The following is a 21,117-nucleotide window of genomic DNA, read 5'->3' on the forward strand; positions in this document are numbered from 1 at the left end:
AGCCCAAGTATCCATTTCCTTTTCTGAATTCCTGGGTAGAACAGAGTCAGGATCCTATCCTCTCGGGGTGAGATTTTCCTGCTAAGTGCTCCAGGCGATGTCACCGAAACCTGATGTTATCATCGACTGCAGGAAATTGTCCTTTTGGAGCTACACTTGACTGACATAATAGCAGTAATTTCACAACAGACTCCCTAATATTACGGATAACAGCCTTGGTCTTCTATGTGAGTGCAGAAAGAACAAGAGAGCCCTGGGCAAGGCATCTCCAAAGCCTGAATGGCTGGGGTTACCTGCAGAAAAGGGGGTAGAAGTTGTTTGCACAGATGTACCCCAAAAGCATCCAGTGAAAAAGAACTAAGCAGAAGTGTCAGGAGTAGGGATAAAAATCACATTTTCTAAGACCACTGTTCTAACTCTTATAAAACAGTTATGAAGCAGATCCATAGACTCACACGCTAGCCTTAAACCTACAGTATGAGGTCAGGGATCAGTAGTTAAAGCCATTAGAATCAGAGTCAAGCTGGGCTTTCCTTGAAAAGCCTAGAGGATCCTCTTTTAATCCCAGCTATACTAGGGTTCAAATACTAATTTACTTAGACTCCAGATTATTTTTAAAATCACAGAGGCATTGTAGCATGGTGGCATATACCTTTAATCCCAGCACTCGGAGGCACAGGTAGATTGGTCTCTATGAGCTCCAGGCCAGCCTGGCCTGCATAGGAATCCCTGTCTTTTTTTTTTTTTTTTTAAAGCAAGTTTAGTTATCACTGTGGTATTCCAGAATTGCACATATTAAGGTTTAAATTCAGTACTTTTGCCCAAGGATAAACATGGTTTATTAGGTTGTAGGAGAACATCCTACTCTCAGAGAAGCCAGAGTAGGGGAACCCTGTCGGCAACTTCAGGCTCTAATTCCTTGTTGCCCTCGCTCGGGCTGACAGGGCAACTTGGACTGACTTCCCCACTCATAATTCTCAGTCTGCTGCAGCTTCAACAGTTTGCAAATGCAAAGACCAGCATTTGAAGCAGTCAGTGGGGGAAGGGGAGGGGCTGCAGTGGGGCCAGGGAGGGGCTGCGGCAATAGGGAGATGAAAGTGTGCTGGAGAGAACAGTTAAAATTAAGTCCTGTGAAAACCAGGTTGGTTCATTACAGGGGCCGCGGCATCCCTCACAGTGGTGTGCCATGACATGGAGTCCTGTGAGCCCACAGGAGGAAGGCCCCTGGACCCTGTCTTTGCCTCTGCTGCGACAGTAAAACAAACTTAGCGCTCCTCGCCACTGTTGAGACAACTAGATTATCACGTCCTCAAAGGTTACCTACTCCCTGTTAACTACTGCACAGCCAATTCCTGATTCCATCTTTCGTAAAGGGCTCATTTGGTTACCATTATCTTGGTACAGAACTATCTTGGTGGGAAAACAGGACTCCCTGTCAGGGAGACAAAATATCAAAAATATCAAAATAAAAAAAAAAATCAATGAATCAATATTTGCTCTAATATGATTGAGAGTCAGTGGGTAAAGGTGCCAGCTGTGCAAACCGGCTGAGCTAAGTGTGATCCCCGGAACACTCTAAAGAGCAGGAGAGAATCACCGCCACACAGTCATCCTCTGACCTCTGTATCACGCACCCCACCCCATACAATGATACTTTTAGAAAGTATACCATCGGACACTTACCCCTGGAAGGAGCTGAGAAAACAGACCTGTGGTCTCATCAGGCTTTCGCTCCTCAGCTGGGGTTGCCTAACCTCTCACTACACTGCTGTGCTGTCACCGAAGTGGGCAGGGAGCACCACCAGGCACTTGCTCTTTAAAGGACAACAATGGCTCGAATGCCTGGATGTGTAAATAATTTAAGAGCTAATTAAATATTAATGGGATTTCTAGACCCTTCAAACAAGACCAGGAGAAAGCAGGGCACTGAGAACTGAACTGGGAAAGGAAATGCCCTTTGTGAATGAGTCTTAATTAAGAGATCACACACCGAGGGACTCCAGGACAGAGTGTTTGTGGCCTGCTGTGGTTTGGGTCTAGACTGCCCCCAGGCTGTGAGCTAGCTTACTCCCCCGCCTGGTAGACTACTGAGAGGCAATGGAGTCCCTAAGAGACAGGGCCCAGTGGGAGAGAACCACAGGTGAGCGGAACACAGACTGAAGATCTCTGTGTAGGGGTGTGTGTGTGTGTGTGTGTGTGTGTGTGTGTGTGTGTGTGTGTAAAACACAGACTGAAGATCTCTGTGTAGGGGGTGTGTGTGTGTGTGTGTGTGTAAAACACAGACTGAAGATCTCTGTGTAGGGGTGTGTGTGTGTGTGTGCGTGCGCACGCACAGAAACCACTGGACAGCTCTACGTGTTCTTCCTCAGGAGCTGTCCATCTTGGTTTCTGAGACAGTGTCTCATAGGCCTGGAGTTTGCCTAATAAGCTAGGCTCACCGTCTAGAGGGCCGCAGTATTCATTTGTCTGCACCTGTAGAGGATTACAAATGTTTACCATGGCTCCTGGCTTTTCCATGTGAGTGCCAGGGATTGAACTTAGGTCTCCATGCTTGCATGAATGATCCCCCACTCACAGAGTCTTCCAAAGCCATAAATGAAGACACTATTTTTCTTTTTTCATAAGCCCATTCTCCCTGGCATTTGTCCACTTACAGAGCTAATGCCCTGCTCCTTCAAGTGCAGTGAACATCTTGGATCAGTTTCCCTGGCTTACACGGAGGCAGAGTTACACCACCGAAGTGCAAAGTCAATGAACAAGGCCACGGCTGACAGAAAGATAGAACAATGGCAGGCTGTAGCTGAGAAGGCTTGGCCTCTCAGACTCAGCACTTCATAGGTAAGTCATCCCCAGAAGGGTGACTGGCAGACAATGAAGGGGGTCTTAGTGGAGCTTACGCCAAAATCTTTGTCTAAAGGCGGGTTCTTATAAACAGCAGGATAATGGCATGATTCACCCATGAGATCATTCCAGAGTCAGTCGCTCTGTGGGAATATGCTTGATGTGAGGGGAAAAAAAAACAGTTTGTGAATGTGTAATTTTCCACAACGAAAAAGAGATGTTTCTGGGGTGAGTGGGTGGGGAGGAAGGGATGGGCCTTAGACCAGGCAGGGTGCATTAGGCTTGAAGGTTCTCTAAGAATAGAATTTGTTCTGTGTGTCTTAAAATGATCAGTGATCAGGAAGTGGACCCAAGCCGATGACCTCATCTGACTGCCTCACGCCAAAAGCCAAGGACACAAACACCATGTGGAAGCTGTTGACAATTCAGGAACACACCCCCAAAGACACCTTACAGGCTACTGAGCAATCCAAGCCTGCTGCGTTGTAGGAAGTGAACCCAGTGGCTATCAACTAAGGGCTGTCACACAAATGGGTCTGCGTCCATTCAACAATCATGGGAACTGTTTTTGCCAGAATCACCTAGCTTCTTGTTTTACAAGACCTCCAGATAACAAATTAGCCTCCAGTCACTCTTACTTTCTTCTGGTCAGATACCTAGGCAGAACCACCCGCTGTTGCCTGTGTATTTCACAGGTGCCAACTCATCTAGGCAGAAACGATGCCGAGATAACCCATAACACGCTGCCTACAGTCTCTCACTAGTGGACTGTGCTCCAAAACCCTCCGAGCTGGCTGCCCAGAACTGGATGCAGTTCCAAGTGCGGACCAACCACACCAGAGCCTTTCATCCCCTGTGTGGGCCAGAGCTCTGGCTTGTCTGAGCAGAAAGCCAGAGGGTACAAGCGGAGAAAAGCATTGGAGGAAGTGAGTCTCTCCTCCTGCTTTCCTGGCTTGGGACTGAGCTCAGTTAGCCAACAGTTAAAGGTCAAATTTGCATTAATTCTACCTCCCTCTCAGATCACCTTTTCCTTCTCAGGATGCTAAGCCATTCTAGCTTTCCCCATGTCTTCTGTTTCTGTATCTAACTCCATAATCCTCTGTACCAGGTGTTCTACTCCTGGCTCCATGGGTACCAAACCTCAGGGGTTCAGGGTAGGGGCTGGAGGGTGAGAGGAGTCTCAGGTAGAGGCACATGACACCACTTACTAAGCGGGCGAGAGTCTGGGATGCTGCTTGCGAATCTTTTTCTATGCAGAGGGTCTCCAAGCCTAACCACAGACCCACCTAGAGGGGATGGCAACGAGTTCAGTGGGGAAGTACTGGCTGAAGCACCTAGCTTAGGTTCTTCCAAGAGTGGTGCAGCTCCAGGCCTCTGACAGAGTGCTCACAATGAGGAGGTTAGTTGTGGAGGGGCCACATCCGCTCTCCTTTTCTGTCACCGTGCTGTACGCATGCTGTGGACAGTGGGGTCTGTCCCCACCCTCACTGTGTTCTGTAGGAATGAAGAGCTAGGGGGAAAAGGACAGACTGGAAGAAAAGGGGCCAAAATGTTAACACTGGCTTTGTGGAGGAGGTTTGGCTTGATAATTTTGACTTTATTTTTATATATTTCCTAAACTGGCTTTAACGTGCATGCTCCATTGAGAGGAAACAAAGCTAAAGAATGAGAAAAATGTGAAGATGAAACCGTAGTATCTGTGGAATCACACTGCTGGCGGCCTGAGAAGCAGGTGGATCCTCTCTGACACTGCACAAAAGCAGACCTGCTGCTGCTGCTGCTGTCCAGAATCACACGGTGCTCCGGGCCTCCTCACTAAGAGGTTCCCTAAGGTAGACATTATGACCACTGTTAACGACGAGTAGACAGACTGAGGTCAGCAGGACCCGCCTGACTGCCAGGTCCATCCCATGGGCCAACCCCTCGCCTCGATTCAGGTGCCCATTGATACAGGTCTCCAAGATGGCTAAAGACTGGGCCGTGCCTAAGGGAGGGAGGCAGGGAGGAGGGGAGGAGGGGCTTCCTGTTCTCATCCTCTTTGGAGCAGTTGGTGGCTACCTCTTTAGGGACGGGAGCTCTATGTAAATGTGTGTTGTGTGAGCAGCAAGAAACTCTGAAGTGAGAAGGTGACAGCTAACACCTGTCCCTAAGGCCCTCGGAGCTCTCAACGCCTCAAGGCACTGCCTTTGTTGAACTCAGCACCTGGGTAATTTGAACAGAATGGGCAGTCACAGCCATCTTCAATCCAGGCAGGTCAGCATGTCCCGCCCCTTTCCAACGTGTGTGCTTAGCTGTGAGATGCTGTCGGCTGACACAGCTGAGCAAGGAAGACCAGAGGGTGGCTGGGACCAGTGCCAGAAAGACAGCCAAGGCAGGTATACTTCACCTTACCCCAGGAGGAAACTGCCCTGTGCTAAGCTAGGCCCCACCCAAAAGGCCCCCCTTAGGCAGAAGCAGGGTACGACCAAAGGGAAAGTGTGTTCATCTGCACACACTACTTAGCTTCTGATCTTAGAGGTGCTCAGGCAGTCAACTCTGACAAAGGCCAGGGGACACCAAAGGGGCCAAGGGGAAGGTGACAGAAGCCCTGTGACCTTAGTACAGGCCTGACTGCCCAGCATGAGTCACTTGCCAGACCAGTGAGGCCAAATGCAGTAGGCTGCACGGATTCTGAATCCTAAGCATGGAGGAGAGGCCTAGCAGCTGTGTTCACCAGATGCAGCTGTGTGTAGCTTGAGGTCCTGTCTCTTTAGGCTTACAGGGCAAGTGTCTTGTTACTGTGATGAAGCCACTTGGAGGGGGCAGAGCCCTATGGCCCACTGGTGGTTCCTTCTCATGGCCATCTGTCCAGCTCTTCCATTTCTGTGAAGATGACAAGGACCAAGTGCCAAGTCAAGGACTCCACAGAGCATCTGCTCTCACCACAGCACGCTACCTGTCTGCATTCGGTAGGGCAATGCTGTTTCCTCCACAGAGCCTAGAAACGCAGCCCTGGAAAACATGTCAGCCATCCATCTGTGTACGAAAGTGAAATGTTCACTGTTCCAGGCAGAGTGCTGGGGCGATCGTGAAGATAGTGCATACCCACAATTGAAGTAAGTTAAAAACACACGCTATAAGCACTACCACCGGCCTCAGCAAAGACAATCAGACAGTCTTAGCAAGCCTTGGTGAGGCATTAGGGGCTGGGGAAGAATCCTAACAAAGCAGTTTGGTGAGGCTGCTTTCATTCAAACTAGGCTGGGATCAACGAGGAACAGAACAGTGTTTCAGATGAAAATCCCCTAAGGAAGGAAGGGTAGACAAGGAACCTACAGGCATCTTGCTGTGTCTGAGATGCCGTTGGGGACAGATGGCACTAGATAGAAGAACCCTTGTTATGATTTGCATATGCTTGGCCCAGGGAGTGGCACTATTAGAAGGTGTGGCCTTGTTGGAGTAGGTGTGTCACTGTGTGGGTGGGCTTGGAGACCCTCCTCCTAGCTGCCTGAGGATGCTGTGTTCCTGGGTTCTTTGGGGTGGAGATGTAGAACTCTCAGCTCCTCCTGCACCATGCCTGCCTGGATGCTGCCATGCTCCCACCTTGGTGATAATGAACTGAATGAACCTCTCTGAACCTGTAAGCCAGCCCCAATTAAATGTTGTCCTTTATAAAACTTACATTGGTCATGTTGTCTGCTCACAGCAATAAGACCCTAACTAAGACACTTGTCTATAGAGAAGCTCAGGATTATAAAAGGTAAAGCAAGGGCCTAGGTGTTTAGTGAGAAAAAGATCAACATTATGGCTTAAATATGACACCCCCCCAAGGCTCATGTGACATTGGTGACAAGGCTCATGTGACATGGTGAGGTTGGTATTTTGAGTGGCTCTGTATACTCTGGGTGTCGGGGGAACCTAGGTGGATGAAATGTGTTACTGAGGGAAGGGTGTCCTTGGGAGTTATATCATGTTCCTGGGCCCAGACAAGGAGACAAGAGTACAAGGGCTCTCAGAACAGTCACACAGAGAAACCACAGAGTCGAGCAGGGAAGAGAGGCCAGCATCAGTGTCATAAGAATGACCGAGGGATAGAGTGGGGACCAGTGTTCCCTGACAGCAACTCAGATCTCAGGCTGTGGATGGATGGATGGATGGATGGATGGATGGATGGATGGATGGACGGACAGGCAGTACTATCTGCTGCTGAACTCAGGACCAGGGGCATAGTTCCCTGGGGTTTAATTCCTCTGTGGGTTACTAACTGTGGAGTCTGATCAACAATTGTTTTTAAGGGTAACACAGGCATGGGGATGGAGACTTGTAGGTCCTTGTCTCAGGGACCCCTTCTGGGGATGATGTGGGGGCAATGGCCTCTTCAGGTTCAGTGTGAGTACAAGTGAAGTCTTCACTGAACCACTGTGGCAAAGACCAAACCTACATTTCCCAGATCCCCAGAGGTAGCCTAGGTCCTGCTAGGCCTGAGTGCCATGTGAAGTCTGATGGTGGAAACGGGTGACACCTGGGCAAGCTAAGCACTCTCGGCACGCCTTAGGGGTCCCGTGGGAACTGTGACGGGAGCATTTCTGTGGGAGAGGCCCTGGGGCTGTGGCATGTGTCTGCCCTAGCTGCACTATTCTTGGCTATTCTTGGTGCCTCTGCTGCTTTTGTTTTTTCCTGGACAGTCTGTGAGGTCTTGAATGCTTCCCAAAACCCTGACCATGAAAGGGATTCTGGTATTTGCAGCTCTTGACACTGAGTGTCTACAGCTACCCTGCAGTCTTGGGCTACAGAGCCACTGCAGAGCATAGTACATGGGTGTCCTGTAGTAGGCAAGACCCTGAATTTCTAACATAAAGGTCCCCCCAAGAAAGGAGCTATCAAAAATACTAATGGAAATTTTTCTGAAATGTCATATGCAGATAACTATGGAGAAGTTAGGAAGTTTTTGCCTGGAGACTGGAAAGACAGCTCAATAGTTAAAAATGTGCTGTTTTTCCAACAAACCTGAGTTTGGGGTCACCACCAAGGCTCTGCTATGTTAGCTCACAACTACCTGTAAAGTCCAGCTCTGGGGATGATGTTGGGGCAATGGCTGGAGTTTTCACTGGTCTCTCCAGGGTCAGTGTGATGCCTCTGGCCTCTGCAGGCACTTGCACCCACACGCACCCCCCTATATGATTAAAAATAAGTTGAAAAGCAAGAAAATCCTATTTTAAAAGTCCTGTCACCCATGGGGGAAGAGACATGCTGTGAACAGACATTCTCTCCCAGAAGCATTGGACACTCCAGCAGGACCAGTGTTTCACACACAGGCTCTAGACCTGGGGTCAAACACTTACAAGTCCCCGAGTCCCTTTCCAATACTAGAGGAGGAGGCAGGCAGCCAGCATGGCTGTGGGGAGGTGCTTAAGTGGGTAGCACCACAGCACAGCGCCAGTCACTTTCCCTCTTCCCAGACTGCCTCAGACAAAAGACAGAAATACCCAGAGGAGAGATGATTTTTTTCATTTAAGATTCCAGCCAGAGCAGTCATGGCGGTGCATACCCGCCATTCTCATTACTTGGGTGCATTATGAGTTTGAAGACAGCCTGGGCAATTTAGAAAGGCCTGATCTTAAAATAAAAATGAACAGATAATCAAGCCTGCAGCTGTGGCTCTGTGGTAGAGAACTTGCCCATCATGTGTTAGTTCATCTTCAGTATGGGGTATGTATGGGAGGGGTCTGCCCACAGCTACCTGGAGTTACTCTTGGAGAATTTAATACCATGGGGTAAACAAGCCACCCCCATGACCTCCTGAAAACTATTACCCAACAACTTGGCCACCAAATCCCAGGAAGTGACCCTTGGGCAACACCCATAAATACCATAAATTCTTGAACCAACCAGTCCAGTCCTAAAGGGGAGGCTGAGAAGGGAATCATGGCTGGGGCAGAGCTGTCCCGGCAATGAATACAGGAGTATACAACCCCAATACCCTCTGCTCTCACTCTCCTCAGCTGAGGTTGCTTAGTTCCACTGAGTCTCAACCCCCTCAAGCAAAATGACAACATGACCACCAACTGGACCAGTTCTTGGAAGGAATGGGCACACACCCCTGGAAGGCACTAGGAAACTGCTCTGTTGCTCTTGCATAATACCCTGGTTGTAGTTCTGCTATGTTAGCTCATAGACCTCTAGCTATGCCCTAACAGACAAGCTTTCAGAAAGCTTTCTCTATACATCAAGGCTGTCTGAACTTTGGGGCAAGTTTCAAATAACGAGGGTCATCGCCTTTTGTTGGAAGTTCTGCAAGTCATCTTGGAGACCATTCTAACTCCAGCTGAGCACGAACCAAGCATTAAGTATCTCACATTGCTCTTAGGCCCACGTGGATTGAGTCCAGACTAGAAAACTGACAAAACTCACCCTGTCTTGAAATTTGAGTTTAAAAAGTCCCATGAAGAATAATTTTTCAGGTGTGAGCTCTTAAAGCCACTGATTGTTGACAGGTGGGAGTGTGAGACATATGTCTCACTTGTAAAGTCTACTCAACCAGATTTGTAGCTTATACCCCAGCAGGGTAGACAAGGACGGAAGCAAGGGCTGGAGCCCACAGTGGCTTTGGAGACATGAGCTGAGCATCCACAGTAGAAACCATAAGGAATGGAGGTGGACAGCTGAGCAATGGTCCTGCGAGAACTGGGGACATCCTATGACCTGGATACATGGCAAACTCATTTCAGAACTCTCCCTAACTAGGGTGGAATACCTGCTCAGATGCAGGATTCAGGCTTGGACATGACTCTACTGAAGTCACTCCAGATAGCAGGGCCATTAACCATACTAAAAGTTGACTTAATTTGGTTAAGACTTAACTTTGGTCCAGAGTCTCAAACATTTCTATGTCTCTAGGGGCTCAGACATCTAGTACAACTGCCCTGGAGAGTTCTCTAACCAATCTGTCTGAATTTTCTCAGTTCCTTCTGGGCTCCACTTGCCCTAAGTGGGGTGATTACTTAGGACTCAACTGTTGATGAGCTGTTTTGTTTGATGGTTAATTAGGTTGGTGTCTAGTCTCTATGAGAAAACAAGACATTTTCATGGTCATGCCCACTGCCTTGAACAGTGCCTGTAGGTACTCTCTAGATTCCAAGAACAGGAATGAATTCTGCTCTGCAGTAGTAGGGCTTGAAAGTCTATACAGGGGATGAGTAGAGATGGGAAAGAAACTGGAGAGGTGGGTGGGGCCCCATTGTTTCCACAGCAAATGATTCTGATGAAGATTCAGGGGCAGGAAAGCATTCTTCCATCAAGGCTTCATGCCCACGTAGGGCTACGAAAGACTGAAAGCAAAAACAGTAGAGAATGGATGCTAAACCTCTTCTAATGCCAATCTGTCAATCTGTCAATGGGCTCAACTGAGACCAGGAGCTAAAATCAGTTTTCACTTCAGGTAAAAACACCAAGCACAACACTTTGGGGCCATAGCAGGAGGTGAGGCAGGGTGAGCCAAGAGAATGGGAGGTGGAGTTGAGAAGCTGCCTCGCTGCAAGAGAAGACAGAGAAAACACCCAGGAAGACAAGGCTACCAATCTGAGAGATGCTTGACCTGCAGAGGAGGTTCAAGTACATGCAGAGGAACTGCTCGGCTTCCTGTTTTTATGATACGCTTGTGAGAGCCAGAACCATGCAGGACTACCCTTCGCTGCTGTGTGTGTTTGCAATTAACGATCTGGAGGAATCAGGCCCGAGGTCAGTTCCACACATATAATCACAAAGGAAGCCATGCGTCCCAGAAAACAGAGCTCGGAGTTCTGGGGCTGATATACAAGCTCACTCCACCCTTGCACAACTGTGGCCACCCTGGACACAAAGCAGGAAGGACAGATTATCTGACCTCTGATGGCTTTTACCCTTGAACCCCTATGACAGATGGAGCTGTGACACAAGAAGAATATTTGGGGCAAAAGGAGGCATACTCCACAGTGGGAATGTGTTATAGAACACCAATGTTTACTCATAAATACTTTTGTACTATACAGACAGACATATGTTCTTAGATATGTTTATTAATACAGCTCTATTATTTGAGCACAGTTATTTCTCATTAATGAAAGAACTGTAGCTATCAGTGGGTAATTACAGCAAATGGAGTAGAATTTATAAACAGGATACAGGCTTATTAAACTGTCAAGAGCACAGAGCACCCCCAGCCACTGGAGTGCAGTATTTGGCATCACGTTCAGAGTTTCTCCAGCACTTTGGAAGAATGTAGCATTTGTTACAGACCACAGGCTGGTTAGCGTGTGAGGCCTTACAGAGAAACTGACTGTGTTCTTTGGTTATAGAATTCATTGTTAGGCCCCTTAGTTTCCTTGACTCTAATCCTTGGAAAAGTGGTGGACTCGAATCTGCTCATGTCTAAGATGCAGAAGTTCTATCTAGGTCTTCACTGAGTACCACAGGCAGAGCAGTCAGATCCACAGGTGGCAAAAAGGCAGGCCTTCCCAGCCTCAGGGACACCATGCTTGGACAGATGCTGCCTCCAACACGAGCTGCCTGCCAGCTTGTAGTTCGCTGAGGTATCTAAAAATGTAGAAGGCCACATGGAGCCACAGTGAGAGGGTTTGGATGATCTCCATTCAGACATTCTTGTGAGAAGCATAAACCTTTACGGTTCTCTATACCGCCTCTCCAATTCTGCTGTCAGTAAAATGGGGTCCTGACTAGTGGGCCCCACTTACCTCTCAGTATGCTGAGTGCTGTGTTGGGGACCTGAGTCTGCAAGCTCCAGTGAGCCTCAGTCACCCTCTGGAAAGCAGACAGCACCGATGCTGCCTATCCTGAGAAGATTTCCACGGATGTGGAATTCATGTCACCTGTCTGCATGGGAGGGGGAACCTTCGTGAAGGTGGGAGCCGTATAACTGGTTCACCACTCCCTCTCTTGCCTGGGACCACTGCTCTCACAGATATTATCTATTAAACGGCATAGCAGTAAGGGGTAAGCACACACAGAAATTGACCCTTCAAGAATGAACCTACCATGAACACTTCAAAGATGAAATGTATGGCCAAATTATCTTAGAGAAGCCAGAGAGAAGGCAGTAGTCACCTGTTGGGACATCTTCAGCATCTATGAAAAGCCGTGGCTAGTTTTGTATGTAAACTGATGTGTCTTCTTTTCCATACAGTAAGTTCAGGAGGATAAGTTCTCCTCCTGCATCCCCAGTATCTGGTCATGTAGTAAGCAGTATGCAGGAAAAAAAAAAATCCAACAATCAACCAACCAGAGCAGGGGAAAGAATGAATCAACAGGAAAGATCAGCAAAGGAGTTTGGAGAAGAGGCTGCACCACAGGACCCTTTCAGCCATAGCCAGAAGCGGCTGTGCCTGTGAAGGTCTGTGGATGCAGATCTCCCCAGGTCTGGAGAAGAGGTAGGCTGCTCTGGGCTTAGCCACAAGCTGCTCTCTCTGGAAGAGATTAACCTTCTGATCCAGCCACAGATGTAGCTGTGGCAGGTTAGACAGGCAAAGAAAACTTCTCTGGGATATTTTTCAGCCTCATAGCTGTCCCCACATAGGCTGTAAACCAGCCCCATGGCTGCCCCACATGGGCTGTAAACCCCCAAGCTGTAAGATCTGCCGGTACTTTTTCTAGAACACCTACTTTGCAAGGTTGTTCTAAGGTTGCTGAAATAAAGGGAGAATGTTCTCTAAAGCACACACCTAAGCTACCCCCCTGTGAAACTCACACGGAGTAAGAACCAGCTGAGTGAGGATCAGGCAATGAATGACCTGTCCAAGGTACACAGGAAAGAAAAGGTCGCAGATGAGCTGGAGAACAGCTTATGGGGACAGTGCAGGGAAGAGCAGTAGCGAAGTGGCACGTGGGCCACTTGCCTCAGTCTGTTGTCACCATGACTAGAGAGCAGCTTCAGCCCTTGTGAACAGAATTGTCAGTGCCAGAGAAGTGCCCGACACCAACCTGCTGCACGCTGCCCCACCCAAGATAGCAGCAGCACCATGCTGCACGCTGCTGGAGCCAGTGTAGTGGGGATCAGTCTAGACACACTGGGGGAAACTGAGAGGCTACAGGTGCTGAGGAAAGGGCGACTTTGCAAGTCTCGACCCTCTAGTATTACTTCCTGTTCAAGGTGAAAGGCGGGGTTGGTTGACCCAGAGACAGGAGCCTGGCATGCCCCTAATAATGTGCATTTGTTCCTGGTGCCACTCTGCTGTGACACGTTTGCCCTATGGTGGCGGCTTCAGCTCTCCTGTCAGTCTTCAACTGAAGCCAAGATACAGGATACAGAACAGTCACAGGATTCGGTCCTTACCTGACCTACCTGTTTCCAATATTCAGGGAGACCCAATGGCATATGGTGGGCCTTATTATTTTTCTTGGTTATAGTATTGGACAAATGACAAAACGCACATTTAGAAAGCAGAGGATGGGCAAGTATGCACACACACCCCTACACACACACACACACACACACACACACACACACACACGAAAACTTTGTGGCTGGAAAGGAAGAAGAACACACCCTCAGATCAGACACTGAATTTGTGACATCAGATCTCGGCCAATTCATGAACAGAGAAAGCAAGTGACATGGTGCACAGTGGCGCCTGGGCTTTCTGCCCAGAGAACGAACGGGAAAGCATGCATATACATACCCGACTTGGGTACTGTCTCGATACGGCAGCACGGAAAATATACTACAGAAGGATCTTCTGCCACTGATAAGGACTATTCTACAAAGTAAAAACAAAAAACAAAAAAACAAACAACTAACTAAATGCAAAGACTAAATTAAAAAAATAAAACAAACTTAAAAATAAGTTCTAGAGCAAATTAAGCATTCATGGCATCTACAGCAGTATTTGCATACTCCCGCCTCCTCCTCCAACAGTCCATTTCTGCTCTTCTTGCAAAACCCAAGCCTCAGCACAGCACAAGCTTGCTGCTTCTCACTCAAACATTAACACGTGCAAGGCCAGCCATAGTGAGAGGTGCTGGCTGGGCCGTGGGCTGTGCGTGCAAGCCAGAGTAGACCACCCTGAATCTTGGGGAGCCAGTGCAGGCCAAGAGGCTAATATCCCATCAAGACCTGACTTCTGCCCTGCAGTAAACGATGCTAGGGCAACAGTGCCTAGGACTGTGTGCTGGAAAGATGTTGATACCCTTACCATGGTTAGCTTTTGGTATTCTGGTAACACGTTAGGTTCTGAGAATAGATTAGGGGACAATTATATAATCAGTCTTAGTGGCCGTCCCTGCTATAAAGAATCTACTGGGAACAGTTCTACACGATGCTTTTATGTAATCAAAGCCACTTGAAAAAACATTAAAAACAAAAACAAAACCCTTCAAAAGTACTTATCCTGCCGTCTGAGAATAACTTTGGCCAAAGGGATTTGGTAGTGGGAAAAATGAAGCAATGAGTGGAGTGGAAGTAATTAAACCATTCCTCTTGGCACGAGGTCAATACGGTTCACATACGGAGTTTACTCACGTTTAAAATTTCCTTCAACATTAGTGTCACACGCCGGGAAAACACCATTACGGAAGCATCAGTGTTTGGAGGTCTTAGTCTTGTTTTGAAACTGTGCTATTCAGTTGCCCACAGCCCTGGGATGAAGTCTGGTCCCTGGCATGGCAAGCCCGATCAACTACTGACCCTGACTCTTGCGTATTGGTGACACAGTATTTTCTCATATGCCCTATCATGTCCGCATGTTAAAGTACTTGTGCTCCACCTATTGAAAAAAGCCAGTTCTATCCTGTTGTCTTAAACATGCTATTTCTTCAGCCTGTGATGCCCTGCTCAGACAAACTTGGCAAACTCTCACTGAGTCTTTGAAACCTAACTTGGAAGGCACCCCTCCAGGTAAGTGGGAGTGAACTGGTGGGAACAGGCTCCTGGTTATGAATCTCTTCTTCTAGAGGGCAAGCCTAAGGAGTCACCACTGGGCTGTTCCTCTCCACATGTGCACCCTCTACCCTGAGACCAGTCTGGAATCAGGGAGGCACCCAAGCACTCAGAAACCCTTTTGATATCTGTAGCTCCCTATTCACAGGGACAAACAGGACCAAGGATGGTGTCCAGCTTCTGATATCAGCTTTGTCTCCTTATCTCACTCTTCTGAGCCTCAATTTCCCCATCCAAAAATGGTGCGGAGTTGGGGCACAGAAGCACAAACCTGTTTTCTCAGTACCTGGAGGCAGAGGCAGGAAGATCAAGCATTCAAGCCCAGCCTTGGCTATGCAACAAACCTGAGACCAGTCTGGGCTACATGGCATGTGTTTGAAGAAACAAGAGAAAAAGTGAGAGAATTAATGAGCAAATGAATGAATGAGGTAAAATTAATAGTGATCTTACTGGGAAGTCGGAAGAGAAAATAAGCTCATTCGAGAAAAATCCGTGGGCTGTTACCTGGCAGACATGACATTAAATAAGTATGATTTTCAGTGTATACTACTTCCTTCGGTAGAGCTGTCTTAGCAACAGATTACTTGTATTCAGAACCCCTCAAACTTTAGTGCTGCTAAGAAGCAAAAGGACAATGTTGGGATGGCTGACAGAGCAAAAACATGCACCCAATGACGTTAACACAGAGAGCATCAGCCATCAGACCTCGTTCCCATCAGTGCTTCATCCTGACTGAGCCTTCGAGGCTTGAGTCAAACACATCCTGATCCTACCTGCCTGGGCCATTACATGTGAAGCCCAGAGACAGGACTTCCCACCTGGTGTGTTACACAGACACAAAATGGCTGAAACACTTGATTACGTGCTAGGTCATAAATGTTGTAGCCAGTAAGGTTCAAGCTATGAAGGACTCATAGAAGGTGACAGACTCATCAGTAGGTGTGGAAGCCCATGCATTTGAACCTGACCTCTTTCTAGTTGCAAATTCATCTAACTTACTAGAAAGATCTGCCTGCAGACTCTTATCCATGGGTTTCCTGGATATCAACGAGTCGGCCTTTATCCACGTGTTCCACAGTACCTTTCTAGTCCAGCCTGCAGGCCACCTCAATGGATCACAGTCTCAACCATCATCATGGCTGCTGGAGCCACAGAGCCTCCACAGTCTGCTCTGCTCAGCCCTGACCTTTCCAGACGGATGGAGGCCTGCCCTATCCCACTGCCCGTCACCCTCCTTGTTACTCTTGCCATACCCAGAGCCATTCATCATCAATGTCCCTGAATACAGAGGGAAGAGGGTGTGGACCAAACCCTACCTGATGTTGCTGCGCCCTTCTCATTACTCAGTATTAATGTGTCCCTCTTTCCCACACACCAAATGTGTTTGGACATCTTTAACAGAGCAAGAAAATGAGAGACTGTCAGTGCCAAGTGCAGCCCAAGTCTCCTCTAGCATTTCCACCACAAAGGCGCCTGTCAGTAAATGGGCCAGAATGTTCTACAAACTGTGGGTGTACTCTGGGTGGTCCTTACTATTAAGGCTAGGCCATGTTGGTGCTGTGGATCTCATTCAGAAACTTGTGTTACTGTGTTACTCGAGCCAAGCTTAGCAACCAGGAACATGGACGGTTTCCCAACAATCCCGCTAGGGTGGTTTTCTCCTTGGCCAGTCTTGAGGGGAGCAAGGGAGGGAGGGAGGGAGGGAGGGAGGGAAGTAGGAGCCCTGCTTCTTTGAGTTCTTTCCTGCCATTTCCGGGCTCAGCCTTCCCTTGGATTCTGATCTTGACAGGGGCCAGAGACCTGCATGGTGGATTCATGACAGCAGCACCAACATTGCCACTGGAACAAATGAGAACACACCTTCCCTATTTCCTGGAGTAGATTTGGCCTACAGCAGGGACTGCAGGCCTTAGCCAGAAGAGGCAAGCAGCAACAAGTGCAGAATAAGACTTCTTCTCACACAGGCAACCGTGAGGCCCGTCCTGTTTAGAACCAGAGAGCTCATGGGAACTTACAACTTTGCTCTAAGGAGCCATCTATCACAATGGAGATGTCTCAGAAGAAAATCCAATTTGTTTGCTTCCTTCAAGGGCATCTGCTTTTCCTGAGAAAATTAAGTTGGGCACTGGTAGTCGTGAGCAGCATGTAAGACAACCACGTGCTGTTTCCAATGGGCTGTTGAAACTGACCACATTCCTGTCCCTGCCTCCAAATGCGAATGCCGTCTTCTTTTCACAGGGCACGCAGAAAGCTCACGCCATCTTCCTCATCAGTGACATCTAACACTTTACTGAAGGCAAGACGTCCAGAAAGTTTTCTAGAAAGTTGAGGGCATAAATGTGGCATCGACCCCAGGAAGAGGGACCTGCTCATGATAACACGGACAAAACTTCATGGGGCTGGGCCACTGCCTCTAGAATACACATCATTTTCTAAAACCTTCAGGAGGTTCAGAGCTTGTCTAGCAGCTCAACAGAGCCGAGTTTCTTATCCACAGAGGATCATTTCTCTGGAAAGTGGAAAGTGCAGCCACTCAGGGAATCTTGCAACTAACTTGTAAGCACAAACGTTCCACAGACATGCTTTTCCACAGAATCTGTTTTCACACCCTCAAGTCCAGCGATGGGCCTTGTGTAACACCATCTACGATCTTCACGTGCTCTGTTGATGCCGAAATGCTGTCTTCTTGTTCCATTTTCCTGCCCCTGAGGAGTCTGTTGGTCTTGAGAAACTTCATCCTTAGCCCAAAATATCAGAAATATCCCACCAAGATATTGAAAAATGAGCATGTAGCTTAATGGAGAAACAAATATTACACCTGTGGGGCAGTACAGTGACAGCTAAGCACAATCCAGGGTCCAAAGCAAGAACTGGACATGTGTAGAAATCTATTTTCCAAACTCAAGTCTTTCCACACCTGAGAATCGAGAGAACACATTGACGGATGGTACTACCCTGGGCAAATCCCAGCTGCCATGTCTGTGGATACAGCCTTGGGCAGCAGTGGGGACTTAGGGTGGATGGTACATTAAAGTGGGTGGAGTCGTGATGTCTTTACAAGGAAAGGCTGATCTGTACACCTAGGTACACACAGAGATCATGCAACGGAGAGGAGTGATACTGCTAAGGGCCAAGATGCCTACGGCTGCTGCCGGCTGCTGCTGATGGAGAAGGGAAGGGATAGTTCTCCCTAAAGCCTTCAGGGAGAATGTGGTTCTGTAAGCGAACCCAGGAAATGGATACGGCTAGAGTTTGGCTGTATTCTTTCTGCGTGTGCACACTACGCTTGTTGTACCCAGAGGACACAAAGTGCTGAAGAGGGGCACCAGGGGTCAAAAGACCAGCGCAGTATCTGGAAAACCCACTCTTCCCAGCTGCGCTTACACCACCTTTCCCACACCCGCTCCTTCCTCTTTCTTACAAAGCTCAATTAAAAGCAGAGAGAAGAAAGACTTGATTGCTTTCTCTTGAGCCTGAAGCTGGCAATTACATAATGCGTGTTGAGTGAAAACTGCAACAACGAAAAGAAAATGTTCTTGTACGGCCGGCCTATTTACACACTCGCCAGCCACTGGGAGGATGAGTTCCCGCCTTCGAACTATCCCAGCCCCCGCTGGTTGGATGGGCTGCATCTAAGTTCAATGGCAAAGCAGAAATCTGTGGGGCTTCCAAGAACATTCTTCACAAAGGCTGTTCCCTTCCTCCCGGAAGTGGGATAGAGACGGTCTCTGTGTGGGGAATTGGCAGCAAAGAGAAGCCCTGAGAAAAGGTGCTGGAACGAAGCCTGTGGCCCGCAGAGCAGAGCTAGCCTGGTATAAGTTTTTGGTACCGGGGTCAGACTCTAAGGGGCGTGGGATTCTAGCAGGCAAGAATAATGAATCAGGATGAAAGATTCGTGATGTTATCTACAGGGACCTCAGGAACCCAGGGGCTGAAAGTCAGCTGGTCCAGCTTGAGTAGACTGGCTTGTTGATGACCTGTGCTAAGCAGCTCACACTCCTAATTACTCCTGCCACATACCTGGCCCTTATTGCATGCTAGGGAGCTGACGCTTATCTCGCCATTTAATTAGGGCTCCCATCTAATTAGGGGGGCAGGAGATTTCTGAGAAACAGGCTATATAATCCTGTCCTTCCCCAACCTGCCCCTCCACGGATACCCTCTGAACACACCTTCAATGCCAGACATTGCACTAAGTGTTGGGGATCTGATGACTGCACAGGCCAGAGCCCTATCCCTGCAAAGTTTTACTGTTGGATGGGAGGCAGGCTGACACACTGATTGACACACACAGAGAGGAGGAACATCCACACTAGACTGAAGGTAGTAGCCTAACGGAAAGGGAAGCACAGTTTACAAAGAAAAGGTCTGGGCTCGGGAAGGGAGTAGCCAAATGGAGGGAGTGGCCGAGAGGGGGCATGGTCGAGTGGGAGTGGCTGAGTGAAGTGGAGGGAGTGGCCTGAGTGGAGGGAAAGAAGACAAAGAGAGAGAGAGAGAGAGAGAGAGATTGAGATTGATTGATGTGAGAGAGAGAGTAATGATTGATTGACCAACCAAGAATTGATTAGGACCAACCAATGCTGCCCTCTGCCCTCTACTATGGGACTCGCCCACATTCCACCTACTGCACACTTGGCTGGAAGGCTGTTCCCCATCCACACGAGCTGGACATGCCAACACTCAGTCATGGATGACCTGAGTCTGTTTCTGTGCCCTGTACACATGGCTTCTAGCTGTACTTGCCCAGTAGGACTACAAAAATAAGCTGGGTATGATGTAATCTGTAATCTCAGCACTTTGGAGGCTGGACAGGAGGACCACTTTGAGTTCTAAACCCATCATTACCCCAGTTTACCCAATTACACATACAATGACTCAATTTCCAAACGAGCTCATGTCCTGAGGTAGGGGGATTAGGATGTTAGCATACAAATCCGGGGCCCACCAACCCAGATCAGAGAAGTTAAGGGGTTGCAGAAGTAATGGCTTAGAAGTTAAGACGTTTCCTAGGAAGACTAAAGAGCTCCTCCAGGACTTGGCGCCACAGTGAGTTATGACTCTAGCCTGAAGCCACCGCTGGTACCAAGGCCAAGCCTCCCCCAGCTCCAGGCCACCCAGAAACCAAGCAGAGAATGAACACTCGCTCACCATCAGTTAGCATGGTGGCGGGCACCTATGATCCCGGCAAGCAAGAGGGTGGAGCAGGAGATTTTGAAGTCACAAACAGACCTTCCTAGTGGAAGGATTAGAGAACTAAGGGAAAACAACGAACAAGAGCCCCTCCGGGAAGATCTGGTCCAGATGGAACTGGTTCCCAGCACTAACCCTTTCCTCTGACTTTTCTTAACTTCTATACATTTCTAGCTGAAGAGAGCAACGAGGAAGGACCTGCAGGCCAAAGACAGACACACCGACAGCATACACACACACACTCATACACACACATATCCCTCACACACACTCTACTCACACCACATACTCATGCACTCGCACTCAATCACACACACTCCTACGTACACGCTCACACTCTCACATGCACGCCAGTGTTGCTGCTGTGCTTTTTATAGACTGGTTTTGTCTGTTCTGGGACAGGGTCCTGCTATGTTGCCCAAGCTGTCCTCAAATAATCCTACCTCACTCTAGCAAGTAGGCGTGCATCTGTGTCCGACCTCTGAACCTGTTTGCTTGTGCAGGGACTTTTAAAGACAAGCTGTGGGGGCATGATCTTCCCACCTTAAGTCATTCAAGCGATGGGATTGCAGGCATCCTATCCTCCCACATTCAGAGGACCTCTGTGCTTTAAAAAGAAAAAAACCCAATTCTTGTGAGCCTAGTGCGTGTGGGGTTGACCTGGCTGCCTGTGCTCTGGCCACAGCCTGTCAGCAAGTGTCGTTCCTCCCTCACCAGCACTGGAGGGAAGATGCAGGGACACTGCAGGAGGGTCCTCCAGGCTCGAGTCCACTCACTGTCCCCCTGGACTTCACTTTCCTTGAAGATGACTGGGGATACTACCCACGGGCCTCCCTGCATGGCAGTGACCGTGAGAGCCTGTCTGGTCATGAACACTAAGCTCTGAGAAGGGCGAAGTGGAACAACCCTGCCACCCCTGCCATCCCTGCAATACATGCTCTTGCTTCAGCAAGATGAGTGACAGCGCCCGTCTTCTTGGAGGCGCTTTGATCAATCAAGTGTAGTTTCTGAAATGTGCTATTTCCTCCAACTTAAACTGCATTAGTCTGAGGGATTACAGGTGAATAGGTCACAAGCCAGGCCTTCTGTCCTTCTGACCCTGCTGCCCCTCTCCCTTCTAAAAATTGCTGGTCCAGAAGAAGAGGTTGCAGTATCATTTCAGCTACTTTAAGAAGCTGGCA

At 48.5% G+C, this 21,117-nt stretch overlaps 1 protein-coding gene across 1 annotated transcript in view; it reads right to left on the reverse strand.

Moving 5' to 3' along the window:
- Cables1 (Cdk5 and Abl enzyme substrate 1) overlaps positions 1–21,117 on the reverse strand; it is a 102,331-nt gene that overhangs the window by 25,541 nt on the left and 55,673 nt on the right. Inside the window, 1 exon segment of the mRNA XM_032886110.1 lies at positions 13,491–13,568. Within this exon segment, the coding sequence (XP_032742001.1) occupies positions 13,491–13,568 (78 nt within the window).

The sequence above is a fragment of the Rattus rattus genome, chromosome 15 (genome assembly GCF_011064425.1).
Source record: "Rattus rattus isolate New Zealand chromosome 15, Rrattus_CSIRO_v1, whole genome shotgun sequence".
Lineage (NCBI taxonomy): Eukaryota > Metazoa > Chordata > Mammalia > Rodentia > Muridae > Rattus > Rattus rattus.